This window comes from Salmo salar, chromosome ssa11 (genome assembly GCF_905237065.1).
Source record: "Salmo salar chromosome ssa11, Ssal_v3.1, whole genome shotgun sequence".
Classification (NCBI taxonomy): domain Eukaryota; kingdom Metazoa; phylum Chordata; class Actinopteri; order Salmoniformes; family Salmonidae; genus Salmo; species Salmo salar.
Genome location: NC_059452.1, coordinates 51,082,018 through 51,101,013, shown reverse-complemented (window position 1 = coordinate 51,101,013; position 18,996 = coordinate 51,082,018). Strand labels below are relative to the sequence as shown.

The 18,996-nt window shown below is 41.6% G+C and overlaps 1 protein-coding gene across 1 annotated transcript; it reads left to right on the top strand.

Annotated features, from left to right (window-relative positions):
- Positions 1-3,082: 3,082 nt before the first annotated feature.
- On the top strand, positions 3,083-18,434 carry LOC106592075 (vacuolar protein sorting-associated protein 13C-like). Its single transcript, XM_014183378.2, has 7 exons — positions 3,083-3,459; positions 6,723-6,846; positions 10,691-10,805; positions 13,873-13,964; positions 16,531-16,654; positions 17,195-17,278; positions 17,364-18,434. The coding sequence occupies exons 2-7, from the start codon at positions 6,815-6,817 to the stop codon at positions 17,463-17,465; spliced, it is 549 nt and encodes a 182-aa protein (XP_014038853.1). The 5' UTR covers positions 3,083-3,459; positions 6,723-6,814; the 3' UTR covers positions 17,466-18,434.
- The last annotated feature ends 562 nt before the right edge of the window (positions 18,435-18,996 follow it).

Sequence of the window (18,996 nt, the reverse complement as noted above, 5' to 3'; positions counted from 1 at the left end):
CTATTGATTCAGGACCTAAAGAAGTATCATCTACCTCTATTGATTCAGGACCTAAAGTTGTATCAACTACCTCTATTGATTCAGGACCTAAAGTAGTATCATCTACCTATTGATTCAGGACCTAAAGTAGTATCATCTACCTCTATTGATTCAGGACCTAAAGTAGTATCATCTACCGCTATTGATTCAGGACCTAAAGTATTATCATCTACCTCTATTGATTCAGGACCTAAAGTAGTATCATCTACCTATATTGATTCAGGACCTAAAGTAGTATCATCTACCTATTGATTCAGGACCTAAAGTAGTATAATCTGCCTCTATTGATTCATGACCTAAAGTAGTATCATATACCTATTGATTCAGGACCTAAAGTAGTATCTTATACTTATTGATTTAGGACCTAAAGTAGTATCATCTACCTCTATTGATTCAGGACCTAAAGTTGTATCATCTACCTATTGATTCAGGACCTAAAGTAGTATCATCTACCTATTTATTCAGGACCTAAAGTAGTATCATATACTTATTGATGCAGGACCTAAAGTAGTATAATCTACCTCTATTGATTCAGGACCTAAAGTAGTATCATATACCTATTGATTCAGGACCAAAAGTAGTATCATCTACCTATTGATTCAGGACCTAAAGTAGAATCATCTACCTATTGATTCAGGACCTAAAGTAGGATCATCTACCTATTGATTCAGGACCTAAAGTAGTATCATCTACCTATTGATTCAGGACCTAAAGTAGTATCATCTACCTCTATTGATTCAGGACCTAAAGTAGTATCATATACCTATTGATTCAGGACCTAAAGTAGCATCATCTACCTATTGATTCAGGACCTAAAGTAGCATCATCTACCTATTGATTCAGGACCTAAAGTTGTATCATCTACCTATTGATTCAGGACCTAAAGTAGTATCATATACCTATTGATTCAGGACCTAAAGTAGTATCATCTACCTCTATTGATTCAGGACCTAAAGTAGTATCATATACCAATTGATTCAGGACCTAAAGTAGTATCATCTACCTATTGATTCAGGACCTAAAGTAGTATCATCTACCTCTATTGATTCAGGACCTAAAGTAGTATCATCTACCGCTATTGATTCAGGACCTAAAGTAGTATCATCTACCTCTATTGATTCAGGACCTAAAGTAGTATCATCTACCTATATTGATTCAGGACCTAAAGTAGTATCATCTACCTATTGATTCAGGACCTAAAGTAGTATAATCTACCTCTATTGATTCAGGACCTAAAGTAGTATCATATACCTATTGATTCAGGACCTAAAGTAGTATCATATACCTATTGATTCAGGACCTAAAGTAGTATCATCTACCTCTATTGATTCAGGACTTAAAGTTGTATAATCTACCTATTGATTCAGGACCTAAAGTAGTATCATCTACCTATTTATTCAGGACCTAAAGTAGTATCATATACTTATTGATGCAGGACCTAAAGTAGTATAATCTACCTCTATTGATTCAGGACCTAAAGTAGTATCATATACCTATTGATTCAGGACCTAAAGTAGTATCATCTACCTATTGATTCAGGACCTAAAGTAGCATCATCTACCTATTGATTCAGGACCTAAAGTAGGATCATCTACCTATTGATTCAGGACCTAAAGTAGTATCATCTACCTATTGATTTAGGACCTAAAGTAGTATCATCTACATCTATTGTTTCAGGACCTGAAAGTAGTATCATATACCTATTGATTCAGGACCTAAAGTAGCATCATCTACCTATTGATTCAGGACCTAAAGTTGTATCATCTACCTATTGATTCAGGACCTAAAGTAGTATCATCTACCTATTTATTCAGGACCTAAAGTAGTATCATATACCTATTGATTCAGGACCTAAAGTAGTATCATCTACCTCTATTGATTCAGGACCTAAAGTAGTATCATCTACCTCTATTGATTCAGGACCTAAAGTAGTATCATCTACCTCTAAAGTTGTATCATCTACCTCTATTGATGCAGGACCTAAAGTAGTATCATCTACCTCTATTGATTCAGGACCTAAAGTAGTATCATCTACCTATTGATTCAGGACCTAAAGTAGTATCATCTACCTCTATTGATTCAGGACCTAAAGTAGTATCATCTACCTCTATTGATTCAGGACCTAAAGTAGTATCATCTACCTCTATTGATTCAGGACCTAAAGTAGTATCATCTACCTATTGATTCAGGACCTAAAGTAGTATCATATACCTATTGATTCAGGACCTAAAGTAGTATCATCTATCTCTATTTATTCAGGACCTAAAGTAGTATCATATACCTATTGATTCAGGACCTAAAGTAGTATCATCTACCTCTATTGATTCAGGACCTAAAGTAGTATCATCTACCTCTATTGATTCAGGACCTAAAGTTGTATCATCTACCTCTATTGATTCAGGACCTAAAGTAGTATCATCTACCTATTGATTCAGGACCTAAAGTTGTATCATCTACCTCTATTGATTCAGGACCTAAAGTAGTATCATCTACCTATTGATTCAGGACCTAAAGTAGTATCATCTACCTCTATTGATTCAGGACCTAAAGTAGTATCATCTACCTATATTGATTCAGGACCTAAAGTAGTATCATCTACCTATTGATTCAGGACCTAAAGTAGCATCATCTACCTATTGATTCAGGACCTAAAGTAGTATCATCTACCTATTGATTTAGGACCTAAAGTAGTATCATCTACCTCTATTGATTCAGGACCTAAAGTAGTATCATATACCTATTGATTCAGGACCTAAAGTAGCATCATCTACCTATTGATTCAGGACCTAAAGTTGTATCATCTACCTATTGATTCAGGACCTAAAGTAGTATCATCTACCTCTATTGATTCAGGACCTAAAGTTGTATCATCTACCTCTATTGATTCAGGACCTAAAGTAGTATCATCTACCTATTGATTCAGGACCTAAAGTAGGGTCATCTACCTCTATTGATTCAGGACCTAAAGTAGTATCATCTACCTCTATTGATTCAGGACCTAAAGTACTATCATCTACCTCTATTGATTCAGGACCTAAAGTAGTATCATCTACCTCCATTGATTCAGGACCTAAAGTAGGGTCATCTACCTCTATTGATTCAGGACCTAAAGTAGGGTCATCTTCACTTGTCTTCTGTCCTGGGTCCTCCTTTAGAAGGCCAAGTCATGATAAGGCCAAGTCATGATAAGGTCAAGCTTTTCAAAACACAACAACAAATTAACCCTCTTCATTCAGGACAATGCTGTTAAATGTAATTACCACCCGAACAGAGTGGTTTTCAAGAGGTTGTTCTTTCCTGTTATTCTTGAATAGACCTTTTATGTTGGATACAATGGAACCCTGACGGTCCTCTCTCTCTCTCTCTCTCTGTAGGGGGTCGTTGGTGGGGTAACGGGCATCGTCACCAAACCTGTAGAAGGTATGTTTATTCACAACGCTCTGACCTGTTGCTGAACTCTTCTTCCGTTCACTGGAAAAAAACATGTCTCATCACTCATAAATGTTCAATAAATATTTCCTTTCCAATTTTGTGGGAAACAGAAGTTTGTCTCAATCCTTCAAAGATTTGGAGAATATATAGAATGTACAAAACATTAGGAACACCTGCTCTTTTCGTGACATAGACTGACCAGGTGAATCCAGGTGAAAGCTATGATCCCTTATTGATGTCACTTGTTAAATCCACTTCAATCAGTGTAGATGAAGGGGAGGAGACGGGTTTAATAAATATTTTCAAGCCTCGAAACAATTGAGACATGAATTGTCTATGTGTGTCATTCAGAGGGTGAATGGACAAGAACAGGGTATGGTAGTAGGTGCCAGGCACACCGGTTTGAGTGTCAAGAACTGCAATGCTGCTGGGTTTTTGATGCTCAACAGTTTCCCTGTGTGTATCAAGAATGGTCCACCACCCAAAGGACATCCAGCCAACTTGACACAACTATGGGAAGCATTAGAGTCAACATGGACCAGTATCCCTGTGGAACGCTGTTCGACACCTCGTAGATCTGATTTGAGTTATTAAGATCTCATATAGCCGTCGCCAACAGGGTGCGACACATAACGAAAAATACATTACAGACAAGAGACTACAATTTACATAGTGCATACATACAGTGCAATTTAACCCATTGACTTTTTCCACATTTTGTTACGTTACAGACTTGTTCTTAAATGGATTAAATTATTTTTTTTTCGCCCTCATCAATCAACACACAATACCACGTAATGACATCACAATACCACGTAATGACATCACAATACCACGTAATGACATCACAATACCACGTAATGACATCACAATACCACGTAATGACATCACAATACCACGTAATGACATCACAATACCACATAATGACATTACAATACCACGTAATGACATCACAATACCACGTAATGACATCACAATACCACGTAATGACATCACAATACCACATAATGACATCACAATACCACATAAAGACAAAGCAAAAACAGGTTGTTAGAAATGTTTGCAGCTGTATGCTCCTCAGACCAAATATTTTAATTTCATCCATATAAGAGTCACAGCAAAATATTTTGTATGATTTCTTATACACTATTTTAGCCCCAGCTTTTGGAACTTTGGCTTTCCTGGATATAGCCAATATGTTGTGATCGCTGCATCCAATGGATACAGCTTTAGAACAAAGTTCTACAGTATTAGTAAAAATGTGATCAGTACATGTGGAGGATCTTGTTCCTGTAGTGTTTGTAAACACCCTGGTAGGTTGATTAATAACCTGAACCAGATTACAGGCACTGGTTACAGTAAGAAGCTTCCTCTTAAGCAGACAGCTTGATGAAAACCAGTCAATATTCAGGTCCTCAAGAAAGTAGACCTCTCTGTTTACATCACATACAGTCGTGGCCAAACGTTTTGAGAATGACACAAATATTAATTTCCACAAAGTTTGCTGCTTCAGTGTCTTGAGATATTTTTGTCAGATGTTACTATGGAATACTGAAGTATAATTACAAGCATTTCATAAGTTTCAAAGGCTTTTATTGACAATTACATGAAGTTGATGCAAAGAGTCATTATTTGCAGTGTTGACCCTTATTTTTCAAGACCTCTGCAATCCGCCCTGGCATGCTATCAATTAAGTTCTGGGCCACATCCTAACTGATGGCAGCCCATTCTTGCATAATCAATGCTTGGAGTTTGTCAGAATTTGTGGGTTTTTGTTTGTCCACCCACCTCTTGAGGATTGGCCACAAGTTCTCAATGGGATTAAGGTCTGGGGAGTTTCCTGGCCATGGACTCAAAATATCTATGTTTTGTTCCCCGAGCCACTTAGTTATCACTTTTGCCTTATGGCAAGGTGCTCCATCATGTTGGAAAAGGCATTGTTCATCACCAAACTGTTCCTGGATGGTTGGGAGAAGTTGCTCTCGGAGGATGTGTTGGTACCATTCTTTATTAATGGCTGTGTTCTTAGGCAAAATTGTGAGTGAGCCCACTCCCTTGGCTGAGAAGCAACCCCACACATGAATGGTCTCAGGTTGCTTTACTGTTGGCATGACACAGGACTGATGGTAGCGCTCACCTTGTCTTCTTCGGACAAGCTTTTTTCCGGATGCCCCTAACAATCGGAAACGGGTTTCATCAGAGAAAATGACTTTACCCCAGTCCTCAGCAGTCCAATCCCTGTACCTTTTGCAGAATATCAGTCTCTCCCTGATGTTTTTCCCAGAGAGAATTGGCTTCTTTGCTGCCCTTCTTGACACCAGGCCATCCTCCAAAAGTCTTCGCCTCACTGTGCGTGCAGATGCACTCACACCTGCCTGCTGCCATTCCTGAGCAAGCTCTGTACTGGTGGTGCCCTGATCCCGCAGCTGAATCAACTTTATGAGATTGTCCTGGCGCTTGCTGGACTTTCTTGGGCTCCCTGAAGCCTTCTTCACAACAATTGAACCGCTCTCTTTGAAGTTCTTGATGATGCGATAAATGGTTGATTTAGGTGCAATCTTACTGGCAGCAATGTCCTTGCCTGTGAAGCCCTTTTTGTGCAAAGCAATGATGACGGCACATGTTTCCTTGCAGGTAACCATGGTTGACAGAGGAGTTATTCGAACTCAATCAGCATGACAGAGTGATCTCCAGCCTTGTCCTCGTCAGCACTCACACCTGTGTTAACGAGAGAATCTCTGACATGATGTCAGCTGGTCCTTTTGTGGCAGGGCTGAAATGCAGTGGAAATGTTTTTGGGCGATTCAGTTCATTTGCATGGCAAATTGGGACTTTGCAATTAATTGCAATTCATCTGATCACTCTTCATAACATTCTGGAGTATATGCAAATTACCATCATACAAACTGAGGCAGCAGACTGTGAAAATTAATATTTGTGTCATTCTCAAAACCTTTGGCCACGACTGTACACTATCAAGCATTTCACACATTATATTTAGATACTGACTATTAGCACTTGGTGGCCTATAGCAACCACAACACTTCAATAACACTTGACATAAGATCTTCTCTAAGCATTACGGGGGGGTGTAACTCAATATTAGGAAGGTGTTCTTAATGTTTTGTTCGCTCAGCGTATGTTGAACATGTCATTACTACATTTCCAGTGTAGTTTGCTTTGTGTGTTAACCTTTTCTAAACCAGAGGTCTAACTCTTGTTTTATTCTCTCTCTCTATCGCCCCCCTCAGGGGCCAAGAAGGAGGGAGCGGCAGGGTTCTTCAAGGGCATAGGGAAGGGTCTGGTGGGGGTGGTGGCCAGGCCGACAGGGGGCATCGTAGACATGGCCTCCAGCACCTTCCACGGCATACAGAGGTTAGTAGAGACAAATACAGGACACTAGAGGTTAGTAGAGACAAATACAGGACACTACAGAGGTTAGTAGAGAGACACGGGACACTACAGAGGTTAGTAGAGAGACACGGGACACTACAGAGGTTACTAGAGAGACACGGGACACTACAGAGGTTAGTAGAGAGACACGGGACACTACAGAGGTTAGTAGAGAGCCACGGGACACTACAGAGGTTAGTAGAGAGCCACGGGACACTACAGAGGTTAGTAGAGAGACACGGGACACTACAGAGGTTAGTAGAGAGACACGGGACACTACAGAGGTTAGTAGAGAGACACGGGACACTACAGAGGTTAATAGAGAGACACGGGAAACTACAGAGGTTAGTAGAGACGGGACACAGGACACTACAGAGGTTAGTAGAGAGACACGGGACACTACAGCAGTTAGTAGAGAGACACGGGACACTACAGAGGTTAGTAGAGAGACACAGGACACTACAGAGGTTAGTGGAGAGACACAGGACACTACAGAGGTTAGTAGAGACAAATACAGGACACTACAGAGGTTAGTAGAGGGACACAGGACACTACAGAGGTTATTGTGATTTTTGTGATTTTATTTGGAATGCTTTGTTTAATGTGGTATTGTGTCACATTATTTAACCATGTTTGTCTTTGTCTGCCAGTCATAACCATGTTTGTCTATGTCTGCCAGTCATAACCATGTTTGTCTATGTCTGCCAGTCATAACCGTGTTTGTCTATGTCTGCCAGTCATAACCATGTTTGTCTATGTCTGCCAGTCATAACTGTGTTTGTCTATGTCTGCCAGTCATAACCGTGTTTGTCTATGTCTGCCAGTCATAACCGTGTTTGTCTATGTCTGCCAGTCATAACCGTGTTTGTCTCTGTCTGCCAGTCATAGCCGTGTTTGTCTATGTCTCCCAGTCATAACCATGTTTGTCTATGTCTGCCAGTCATAACCGTGTTTGTCTATGTCTGCCAGTCATAACCATGTTTGTCTATGTCTGCCAGTCATAACTGTGTTTGTCTATGTCTGCCAGTCATAACCGTGTTTGTCTATGTCTGCCAGTCATAACCGTGTTTGTCTATGTCTGCCAGTCATAACCGTGTTTGTCTCTGTCTGCCAGTCATAGCCGTGTTTGTCTATGTCTCCCAGTCATAACCGTGTTTGTCTATGTCTGCCAGTCATAACCGTGTTTGTCTATGTCTGCCAGTCATAACCGTGTTTGTCTATGTCTGCCAGTCATAACCGTGTTTGTCTATGTCTGCCAGTCATAACCGTGTTTGTCTCTGTCTGCCAGTCATAACCGTGTTTGTCTCTGTCTGCCAGTCATAACCGTGTTTGTCTCTGTCTGCCAGTCATAACCGTGTTTGTCTATGTCTGCCAGTCATAACCGTGTTTGTCTCTGTCTGCCAGTCATAACCTTGTTTGTCTCTGTCTGCCAGTCATAACGTGTTTGTCTCTGTCTGCCAGTCATAACCGTGTTTGTCTCTGTCTGCCAGTCATAACCGTGTTTGTCTCTGTCTGCCAGTCATAACCGTGTTTGTCTCTGTCTGCCAGTCATAACCGTGTTTGTCTCTGTCTGCCAGTCATAACCGTGTTTGTCTCTGTCTGCCAGTCATAACCGTGTTTGTCTCTGTCTGCCAGTCATAACCATGTTTGTCTATGTCTGCCAGTCATAACCATGTTTGTCTATGTCTGCCAGTCATAACCATGTTTGTCTCTGTCTGCCAGTCATAACCGTGTTTGTCTCTGTCTGCCAGTCATAACCGTGTTTGTCTCTGTCTGCCAGTCATAACCATGTTTGTCTCTGTCTGCCAGTCATAACCATGTTTGTCTATGTCTGCCAGTCATAACCATGTTGGGTGCTTTATGTTCTGTTCATTATAATTCTGTGAGCTGACTAATTTTGTAAACTGTTGTGTTTTCATTTTGTTTTCTCATAAAGTTAATGCCTTGGAGATGTTGTTTTTATCTTTCTGTTGAGTGAGTATTTGGTGAGATGTGGGAAAGCTTTGGTAATGACTGGGCGGCCATAGTGAACACTTCTTGTTCACGTGACCTACACCGGGATCATAGGGGAGGGGTTTGGGACTATAGGGGAGGGGTTTGGGACTATAGGGCAGGGGTTTGGGACTCTAGAGGAGGGGTTTGGGACTCTAGGGGAGGGGTTTGGGACTATAGGGGAGGGGTTTGGGACTCTAGAGGAGGGGTTTGGGACTCTAGGGGAGGGGTTTGGGACTCTAGGGGAGGGGTTTGGGACTATAGGGGAGGGGTTTGGGACTATAGGGGGGGGTTTCGGACTCTAGGGGAGGGGTTTGGGACTCTAGGGGAAGGGTTTGGGACTATAGGGGAGGGGTTTGGGACTATAGGGGAGGGGTTTGGCTGGCATGGAGGGTTAGTTGTCTTTCCCATAGATCAGATTGTCTGTCAGAGAGGTAAGTGACTGCATGGTGTTGAAGTAGTTATTATGCTGTTATAACATGCTGTTCCAGATCAAACCAAAGGAAATGATTGGTTAACGCTGAACATTTAACCCCTCCCCCCTCCATCATTGTTAACGCTGCTTCTGACCTGACTCCTCTCCCTGCTCCATACTGCAGCATCGTGAGGTCCAACAGACTAAACCCCATGAGGACTGAACAGACTGGGAGAGAAGCAAGACTTATAATGTTACTATGAAGCTCTTTAAAGATTAGAGCTGCTGTTCTCAGCAGGTCGTTCTGTATCTCAGTAACTTAACATCACGTTGGATTCCAACTGCGGTCAGACCAGCAGACACATAGACTCTTCCTCTGTCACGTCGCTGATAAAAGTCACACTCAAGCCCATCCTCCACCTGTTCTCTCCTCTGGGATTGGCCGACTGCACGAGCGCACGACCACTGCCATGCAGAGATTGGCAGTTTGGCAACGTTTTTTTTTTTTGTTGCAAAAATGTTTAAAAAAAGAAACAAACATATAGACAATATAATATCTACACAATGTGTCAGGAACCCAAGCTGTATTGACCCTGGGGGGCTCCAGGTCTGTGATAGGCTGATGTAATGCATTGTAGAGTGGAATGGCATTATGGGGGAAATGTGCTGGCATGTAGCTGGTTAGTTTACATTGTTGATTATGGGGCTGAAATGGCTCTGCCAACAGCACTCTGACTGGAGAACACAGCCAAGTAGACCATCCAGTCTCTACTGTCACTTTAACCCCCCCTAGCTTTCTCATAACCTCCCTTCCTCTCACCTCTCAGGTATCTAATGTTGAGCCAAAACATTCCTAATTCCCCAGTGGTTCTGAAATGCCAAAACACAGGCCGCCCCCCACCATCACATAGTATTTCTGTTCATTCACCACCACGTCATTCATTATCCTTCACAAAGCATATTAATCACTTATCAATTCCTGATAACCTGATGAAATTATTGTTCCATGCTTTCACACTAGAGGTAACGAAAGGTGAGATACTGGAACACACACACACACGTGCGCGTGTACGTGCACGCATACATACTCATGCACCGTTTGCCTCCCCCTTTGGGCTGAACGGTTTTTAAGTTAGTGATTTCTTTCAGAAGCAGGATTCAGCTAGTGCTGATGGTTTTGCTGTAATGTTATCCTACTGCTACTGTTTCATTGGGAAGACATTGCATAGCAGTTTTGTTATGAGTTTGGGTCCGAAAGCAAACTAGTTCTTGTTCTTGCTTTATTCATGAAAACCCCTTTTGGATGTTGGGGTTGTGATTGGCTCTGTGCGATATGACGGTGAATTTTGATCGGCTGTGAGATCTGACGGTGTGTTGTGATTGGCTCTGTGAGATCTGACGGTGCGTTGTGATTGGCAGGGTGGCAGAATCGACAGAGGAAGTGACCAAGCTGAGGCCGGTCAGACTGATCCGAGAGGACGGAATCATCAGACCGTACGACCAGGAGGACGCCAAGGGTTACGACCTATTCCAGGTTAGCAACCCACCTTAGAACAACACTAAAACCCCCATGGCTGGACGTAGAATTGTCCAGGTTGGAGAAAAGGGGGACCATATAACAACTGTTGCTTTTTCCTATTTCGATTTCTGCACTTTTCTGTTCTAAATTATATATTTTTTAATTTGTCCTTATACACTCTTAAATTACATGTCTGTAACAACGACGGAGTCAATCTGAAAGTGTAATCTTGAAACCAATGAGTTCAATTTTTTGTCTTTAGAGAAATGAAACGTTCATGTCTTTCTCTTTGACACCGCTGGCCTTGAAGTGTCAGTCTTTTTTCTTTTCACTTCTAATTTCCTCTCTGTCCTTTTGTGTGTTTTTCTCGCTCACTCTCTCTTTCTTTCTCCTTCATGCAGCATGATGAGGAATAGAAGGGGGTTTGAGGTTGATTATGGGCTTGTGTGTTCTCTACATGATGTAATTCAATTGCTAGTAATCAATGGACACTTATCTTAGTTCTATCAACAGCCAGTTGATGTTGAGTTAAAATGTCTGATCGTTGATTTGTTGACACACACATAGGTGAAGCTCTGTATCTATGTCAAGGTTTAATCTCCTTCCTATATCTGGTTTGTAAATGTGTATACTATGCTGATTTCATGACTCTTAATTCAGTTTTCTTTGCTGAAAACTGAATTGTTTTGCATGCCAAAGGGAAAGAAATCTCTGTCCGTACAATACCTCAGTCTTGTTTTTAAGTCAGGTTTTTATATTACTTTTGCCAAATGAAATATTTTGCAATTTTTTTCTTCATATTTACAGAATTAGGAAATGAAACGATTTAGCCTGCTATAATATATGCAGATGATTTGTCCAGCCCTTATAAGCTACCCTATAATTTTTTTTTTTTAAATGATTGAAAATAATATTTTACTAAAGAAATGTAGTCGTTTGTTTTTTGACTAGTAACGATACTCCTGCAGAAGTTAGCAATATTTTTATAAAAGGTTCATAGCATCACCTTGGAAATCACTGCTTTCGTATCTGTATATACAGTATGCACTCATAATCATATATTGATGCTATACTCTTAAATTACTTTGTGTATGAGTTACTATAACCGTATGCTAAATGATTTAGAAACTGTGTTATTGTTCAAAGAAGCATGACCAAATTAATGTTATATTTGATAGATACTTTGTAATTATTTTCCAACATATATATACCACACAGCCACAATCCTTAACTCTCTAGTTAGTCTGACTGCCTTAAACTATATGAATGTATGTTAATGTGACGGGTAATGGTTTATTTCTATTGGTCAATACATTCACTATGTTCTATTCTATGTGTTGTCACTTTCAACCTGAAATCTAATAAACCTGTATACACTCACTTAATTACATGTGGAAAATTCATTGCAGTGATTTGCTCGTTTACAGTAAAGTTAGAAATTAGAAAGGGAAGTTTAGCTACAACATAATTGTGTTATTATTAGATTACAAATGAAGACGTGAGCTGTGTTCGAATAGTCATAATCACCCCACTAACCGTATTATTTGTGAGGTGAAGTGAGTATGCTTGTTGGTCGTAGTATGGATATAGTTAGTATGCCAAAATATAACGGATGTCGTACTAAATTCGCCAAAATACGAAGTATAAATGCTTTTCGTGCTTTTATGACCCATAATGCAATTCTTCAGAAAATGGGCGTGGCTTCACAACGTTTTCAGATTTGAAGAAAATGGCAGAAAATATACAGCCCGAAGAGAGCAGATACAAATTCATTGCTTTAACTAATTATGACAAATGTTAAGAAAATGTTGAGCAATTTAATAAAGTAATGACTTTTCAAATAAGTTACGTTACATGTTATGTTGGCTGACAATTTGTTAGCTACGCTATCCTTACGAACCACATAGCATTACAGCAGTATGTACCGGTATGTTAGCTACGCTATCCTTACGAACCGCATAGCATTACTGCAGTATGTACCGGTATGTTAGCTATGCTATCCTTACGAACCGCATAGCATTACTGCAGTATGTACCGGTATGTTAGCTATGCTATCCTTATGAACCGCATAGCATTACAGCAGTATGTACCGGTATGTTAGCTACGCTATCCTTACGAACCGCATAGCATTACTGCAGTATGTACCGGTATGTTAGCTACGCTATCCTTACGAACCGCATAGCATTACTGCAGTATGTACCGGTATGTTAGCTACGCTATCCTTACGAACCGCATAGCATTACAGCAGAGTTTACCGGTATGTTAGCTACGCTATCCTTATGAACGGCATAGCATTACTGCAGTATGTACCGGTACGTTAGCTAGTTACCTAACTAACTACCCAACGTTTATTGACTTGATTATTCACATCATTCTTAGCTAAGTGGTATAGTCGTTGTGCGTTTCAATCGACGTTGTTAACTCTGGCTATCTACTCTGATTTCAGAACACTCTCGCGCAGAATAACTGATGAATTTACAAAACGCTCAACACTCGTAGAATAATAAACATCAGCAACAAAAAAAAGATTAATTAAATTGTTGACAGTAACACAGTTACAGTCACCAAGGCTCTGGATAACTTGAAAACAGCCTAACCAGCTCTGCGAGGGCGAGTATAATGGTCAGAGTGAGGTGTCTGGAAGTAGCTAGCCAACGTTAGCCAGTTAGCTTGGGTGCTTGACTGCCGTTGAACGCTCGGATCAACCCTACTCCTCGTGTGCGCTCTGAACGCTCCGAGAGCGAAACGCTCTCAAATTTACAAACGGACAATCTGTCAACGCTCTGGATTTGACGAAGGCCCAGAGTGCACTACGGCACCCCAGATTTTTACGAACACACCCGAAATCGTAAAATGTTTAGCTAGTCATTTGTTATGCTAACAAGCTAGCAAGAGGTTGCATAGCAACAGCATCAACTTCCAGTAGACAGGCGACGCTCTAGTACGCTCAACTGAAACGATACCGTTCGGTTTACAGTATACTAAAGTAAACTAATAGTATGTAGTATACAGGAAGTTAGTATGGGTATTCGAACACAGCTAATGTATTGTATGTTTTCACACATGGACACTGCTCCTTCAGAGGTCAGAGATCAAGCAGCTGGAAGGAGAGATCTTCAGAGAACACTGTTTATACCCTGGACACAGGAAGACCAACATTATAGTGACCAACAGGTACATTATGGAAGACTTCAGTTCAACGTGACTAGTGCCTCAGGGTAGACATTTTGTGTTGTATATTGGGGATACTGGTTTGAGAAGACACTTTAACTGAAAAGGTCTTTAACAAATTGTGCATTCAAGGAAAGTATTCAGACCCCTTGACTTTTTCCACATTTTTGTTACTTTACAGCCTTATTCAAAAATTGATTAAATAAATACAAATTCTCATCAATCTAAACACAATACCTCATAATGACAAATTGAAAACAAGTTTTTAGACATTTTTGCAAATTTATTACAAAAAAAAAACGTATACCTTATTTACATAAGTATTCAGACCCTTTGCTATGAGACCTGAAATTGAGCTCAGGTGCATCCTGTTTCCATTGGATCAGCCTTGAGATGTTTATACAACTTGATTGGACTCCACCTGTGGTAAATTCAATTGATTGGACATGCCTTGGAAAGAGGCACACCTCAAATCGGGTCCAATCAATTGAATTTACCACAGGTGGCCTCCAATCAAGTTGTAGAAACATCTCAAGGATGATCGATGGAAACAAGATGCACCTGAGATCAATTTCAGGTCTCATAGCAAAGGGTCTGAATGGTAATGTAAATAGGGTATTTCAGTTTTTCATTTGTAATAAATTAGCAACATTTTGTAAAAACCTGTTTTAGCTTTGTCATTGGGTATTGTGTTTAGATTGATTAGGGAAAAAATGCATTTAATCAATTTTAGAATAAGGCTATAACGTAACAAATTGTGGAAGAAGGGAAGGGGTCTGAATACTTTCTGAATGCACTGTGTGTATACCTACAGTACCAGTCAAAAGTTTGGACACACCAACTCATTCCAGGGTTTTTCTTTATTTTTACTATTTTCTACATTGCAGAATAATAGTGAAGACATCAAAACTGTGAAATAACACATATGGAAATATGTAGTAACCACAAACGTGTTAAACAAATCCAAATATATTTGAGATTATTCAAAATAGCCACCCTTTGCCTTGATGACAGCTTTGCACACTCTTGGCATTCTCTCAACCAGCTTCACCTGGAATTATTTTCCAACAGTCTTGCAGGAGTTCCCACATATGCTGAACACTTGTTGGCTGCTTTTCCTTCACTCTGGGGTCCAACTCATCCCAAACCCTCTCAATTGGGTTGAGGTCGGGTGATTATGTAGGCCAGGTCATCTGATGCAGCACTCCATCACTCTCCTTCTTGGTCAAATAGCCCTTACACAGCCTGGAGGTGTGTTGGGTCATTGTCCTGTTGAAAAACAAATGATAGTTCCACTAAGCCCAAACCAGATGGGATGGTGTGTTTCTGCAGAATGCTGTGGGAGCCATGCTGGTTGAGTGTGCCTTGAATTGTAAATAAATCACTGACAGTGTCACCAGCAAAGAACCATCACACCTCCTCCTCCATGCTTCACGGTGGGAACCACACATGCGGAGATCATCCGTTCACCTACTCTGCGTCTCACAAAGACACGGCGGTTGGAACCAAACATTTAAAATTTGAACTCATCAGACCAAAGGACAGATTTCCACCAGTCTAATGTCCATTGCTCGTGTTTCTTGGCCCAAGCAAGTCTCTTCTTCTTATTGGTGTCCTTTAGTAGTGGTTTCTTTGCAGCAATTTGACCATGAAGGCCTAATTCACAGTCTCCTCTGAACAGTTGATGTTGAGATGTGTCTTTTACTTGAACTCTGAAGCATTTATTTGGGCTTTCATTTCTGAGGCTGGTAACTTTAATGAATTTATCCTCTGCAGCAGAGGTAACTCTGGGTCTTCCTTCCTGTGGCGGTGCTCATGAGAGCCAGTTTCATCATAGCGCTTGATGGTTTTTGCAACTGTACTTGAAGAAACTTTCAAAGTTCTTGAAATGTTCCGGATTGACTGACCTTCATGTCTTAAAGTAATGATGGACTGTCGTTTCTCTTTGCTTATTTGAGCTGTTCTTGCCATAATATGGACTTGGTCTTTTACCAAATAAGACTATCTTCTGTATACCACCCCTACCTTGTCACAACACAACTGATTGGCTCATACGCATTAAGAAGGAAAGAAATTCCATAAATGTACTTTTAACAAGGCACACCTGATAATTGAAACGCATTCCAGGTGACTACCTCATGAAGCTGGTTGAGAGAATGCCAAGTGTGCAAAACTGTCATCAAGGAAAAGGGTGGCTACTTTGAAGAATCTCAAATATAAAATATATTTTCATTTAACACTTTTTTTCGTTACTACATGATTCCATATGTGTTATTTCATAGTTTTGATGTCTTCACTAAAATTCTACAATGCAGAAAATAGTAAAAAATTAACTAGAATGAGTAGGTGTCTCCAAACTTTTGACTGATAGATACTACTAGATAGATACTACTATATACAGTAGATCTACAGTATCTATATATTCATTAAACACTCCTGCATTCATTGTGTATGAATTAACGTTACTGTCGATGAAGTACAATTATTCTAATATTGAGGTTGTCATGTATTTTGCCCTTTTATCACGTTCTAACTCATAGGCCCCGTGACATCTCTTGTTTTCCTACAGGAGAGTGATGTGTGTGAAGGAGGTGGAGTTTGTGGGACACTTCAACAAAGAGTGGGAGTGTCTGTTTGAGTATTTCTCAAGGCCTCCATACGTGGAAGGAGGCGACCTGGTGATCTACTGCAAGGTCTGGCTGAGACATTTTTACCTGACACATTAAATAGCATCCTTAGGTCCAGTCAGAACTATTTTTAAAATTCACTCACTTACTTACTTAATTACTTGCATCCTTATCTCCTTGGGTATTGTATTGGGACAATCTCTTTGTCTGACGACAGGAACAGAACAAGTATTGTATTGGGACTGAATCTCTTTGTCTGACGACAGGAACAGAACAAGTATTGTATTGGGACTGAATCTCTTTGTCTGACGACAGGAACAGAACAAGTATTGTATTGGGACTGAATCTCTTTGTCTGACGACAGGAACAGAACAAGTATTGTATTGGACTGAATCTCTTTGTCTGACGGCAGGAACAGAACAAGTATTGTAAAGGGACTGAATCTATTTGTCTGACGACAGGAACAGAACAAGTATTGTATTGGACTGAATCTCTTTGTCTGACGGCAGGAACAGAACAAGTATTGTAATGGGACTGAATCTCTTTGTCTGACGACAGGAACAGAACAAGTATTGTATTGGACTGAATCTCTTTGTCTGACGGCAGGAACAGAACAAGCTGAAGTTCCAAAAGAGAGATGGACTGGAACCCATGAGAGTGCTGCACCTCAAGTACCCTGCCACTGCCAAGGTCCCAATAATACACCTTTTTGTGTGTGTGTGTGTGCTTGTGTTCGACCCACACTACCTAACGGTCTCTCCTCCTCCTCCTGTAGAAACTGTGTGAGGCTATAGAGCAGGCGCAGTCGGCCCAGAGGCAGCATCGGATGGTGAAGCAAAAATCACAGCGCTTTCTCAAACTGGGAGACAAGTGTTGATGTCATCAGAACGATGTCGCCGCTGCCCAGCATGAAGTCCTGATTACCCAGAATGAAGTCCTGATTACCCAGAATGAAGTCCTGATTACCCAGAATGAAGTCCTGATTACCCAGCATGAAGTCCTGATTACCCAGCATGAAGTCCTGATTACCCAGAATGATGTCATAATTACCCAGAACGATGTCATGATTACCCAGAATGATGTTACCGCTGCCCAGAATAATGTCATGATTACCCAGCCTGACGTAATCGCTACTCAGTAGGTCACCACTGATCAGCCTGTACACTGTTCCTGCTACTGTACTGCCCAGCCGAACACACTGGTACTGCCCAGCACAACACACTGGTACTGCCCAGCACAACACACTGGTACTGCCCAGCACAACACACTGATACTGCCCAGCACAACACACTGATACTGCCCAGCACAACACACTGATACTGCCCAGCACAACACACTGGTACTGCCCAGCACAACACACTGATACTGCCCAGCACAACACACTGGTACTGCCCAGCACAACACACTGATACTGCCCAGCACAACACACTGGTACTGTACTGCCCAGCCCAATACACTGGTACTGTACTGCCCAGCCCAACACACTGGTACTGCCCAGCCCAATACACTGGTACTGTACTGCCCAGCCCAACACACTGCTACTGTACTGCCCAGCCCAACACACTGCTACTGTACTGCCCAACACACTGCTACTTTACTGCCCAGCCCAACACACTGCTACTTTACTGCCCAGCCCAACACACTGCTACTGTACTGCCCAACACACTGCTACTGTACTGCCCAGCCCAACACACTGCTACTGTACTGCCCAGCACACTGCTACTGTACTGCCCAGCCCAACACAATGCTACTGTACTGCCCAGCCCAGCACACTGCTACTGTACTGCGCAGCCCAACACACTGCTACTGTACTGCCCAGCACACTGCTACTGTACTGCCCAGCCCAACACACTGCTACTGTACTGCCCAACACACTGCTACTGTACTGCCCAGCCCAACACACTGCTACTGTACTGCCCAGCACACTGCTACTGTACTGCCCAGCCCAACACACTGCTACTGTACTGCCCAGCACACTGCTACTGTACTGCCCAGCACACTGCTACTGTACTGCCCAGCACACTGCTACTGTACTGCCCAGCCCAACACACTGCTACTGTACTGCCCAGCACACTGCTACTGTACTGCCCAGCCCAACACACTGCTACTGTACTGCCCAACACACTGCTACTGTACTGCCCAGCCCAACACACTGCTACTGTACTGCCCAGCCCAACACACTGCTACTGTACTGCCCAGCCCAACACACTGCTACTGTACTGCCCAACACACTGCTACTGTACTGCCCAGTCCAACACACTGCTACTGTACTGCCCAGTCCAACACACTGCTACTGTACTGCCCAGTCCAACACACTGCTACTGTACTGCCCAGCCCAACACACTGCTACTGTACTGCCCAGACCAACACACTGCTACTGTACTGCCCAGCCCAACACACTGCTACTG

What these genes read in the sequence shown, in the direction of transcription:
- LOC106592075 (XM_014183378.2), top strand. Translation starts at nt 6,815, where the DNA reads ATGGCCTCCAGCACCTTCCACGGCATACAGAG. An exon ending in ACCTGGTGATCTACTGCAAG is followed by an intron (nt 16,655 to 17,194) that starts GTCTGGCTGAGA and finishes GTCTGACGGCAG; the next exon opens with GAACAGAACAAGCTGAAGTT. An exon ending in AGTACCCTGCCACTGCCAAG is followed by an intron (nt 17,279 to 17,363) that starts GTCCCAATAATA and finishes CTCCTCCTGTAG; the next exon opens with AAACTGTGTGAGGCTATAGA.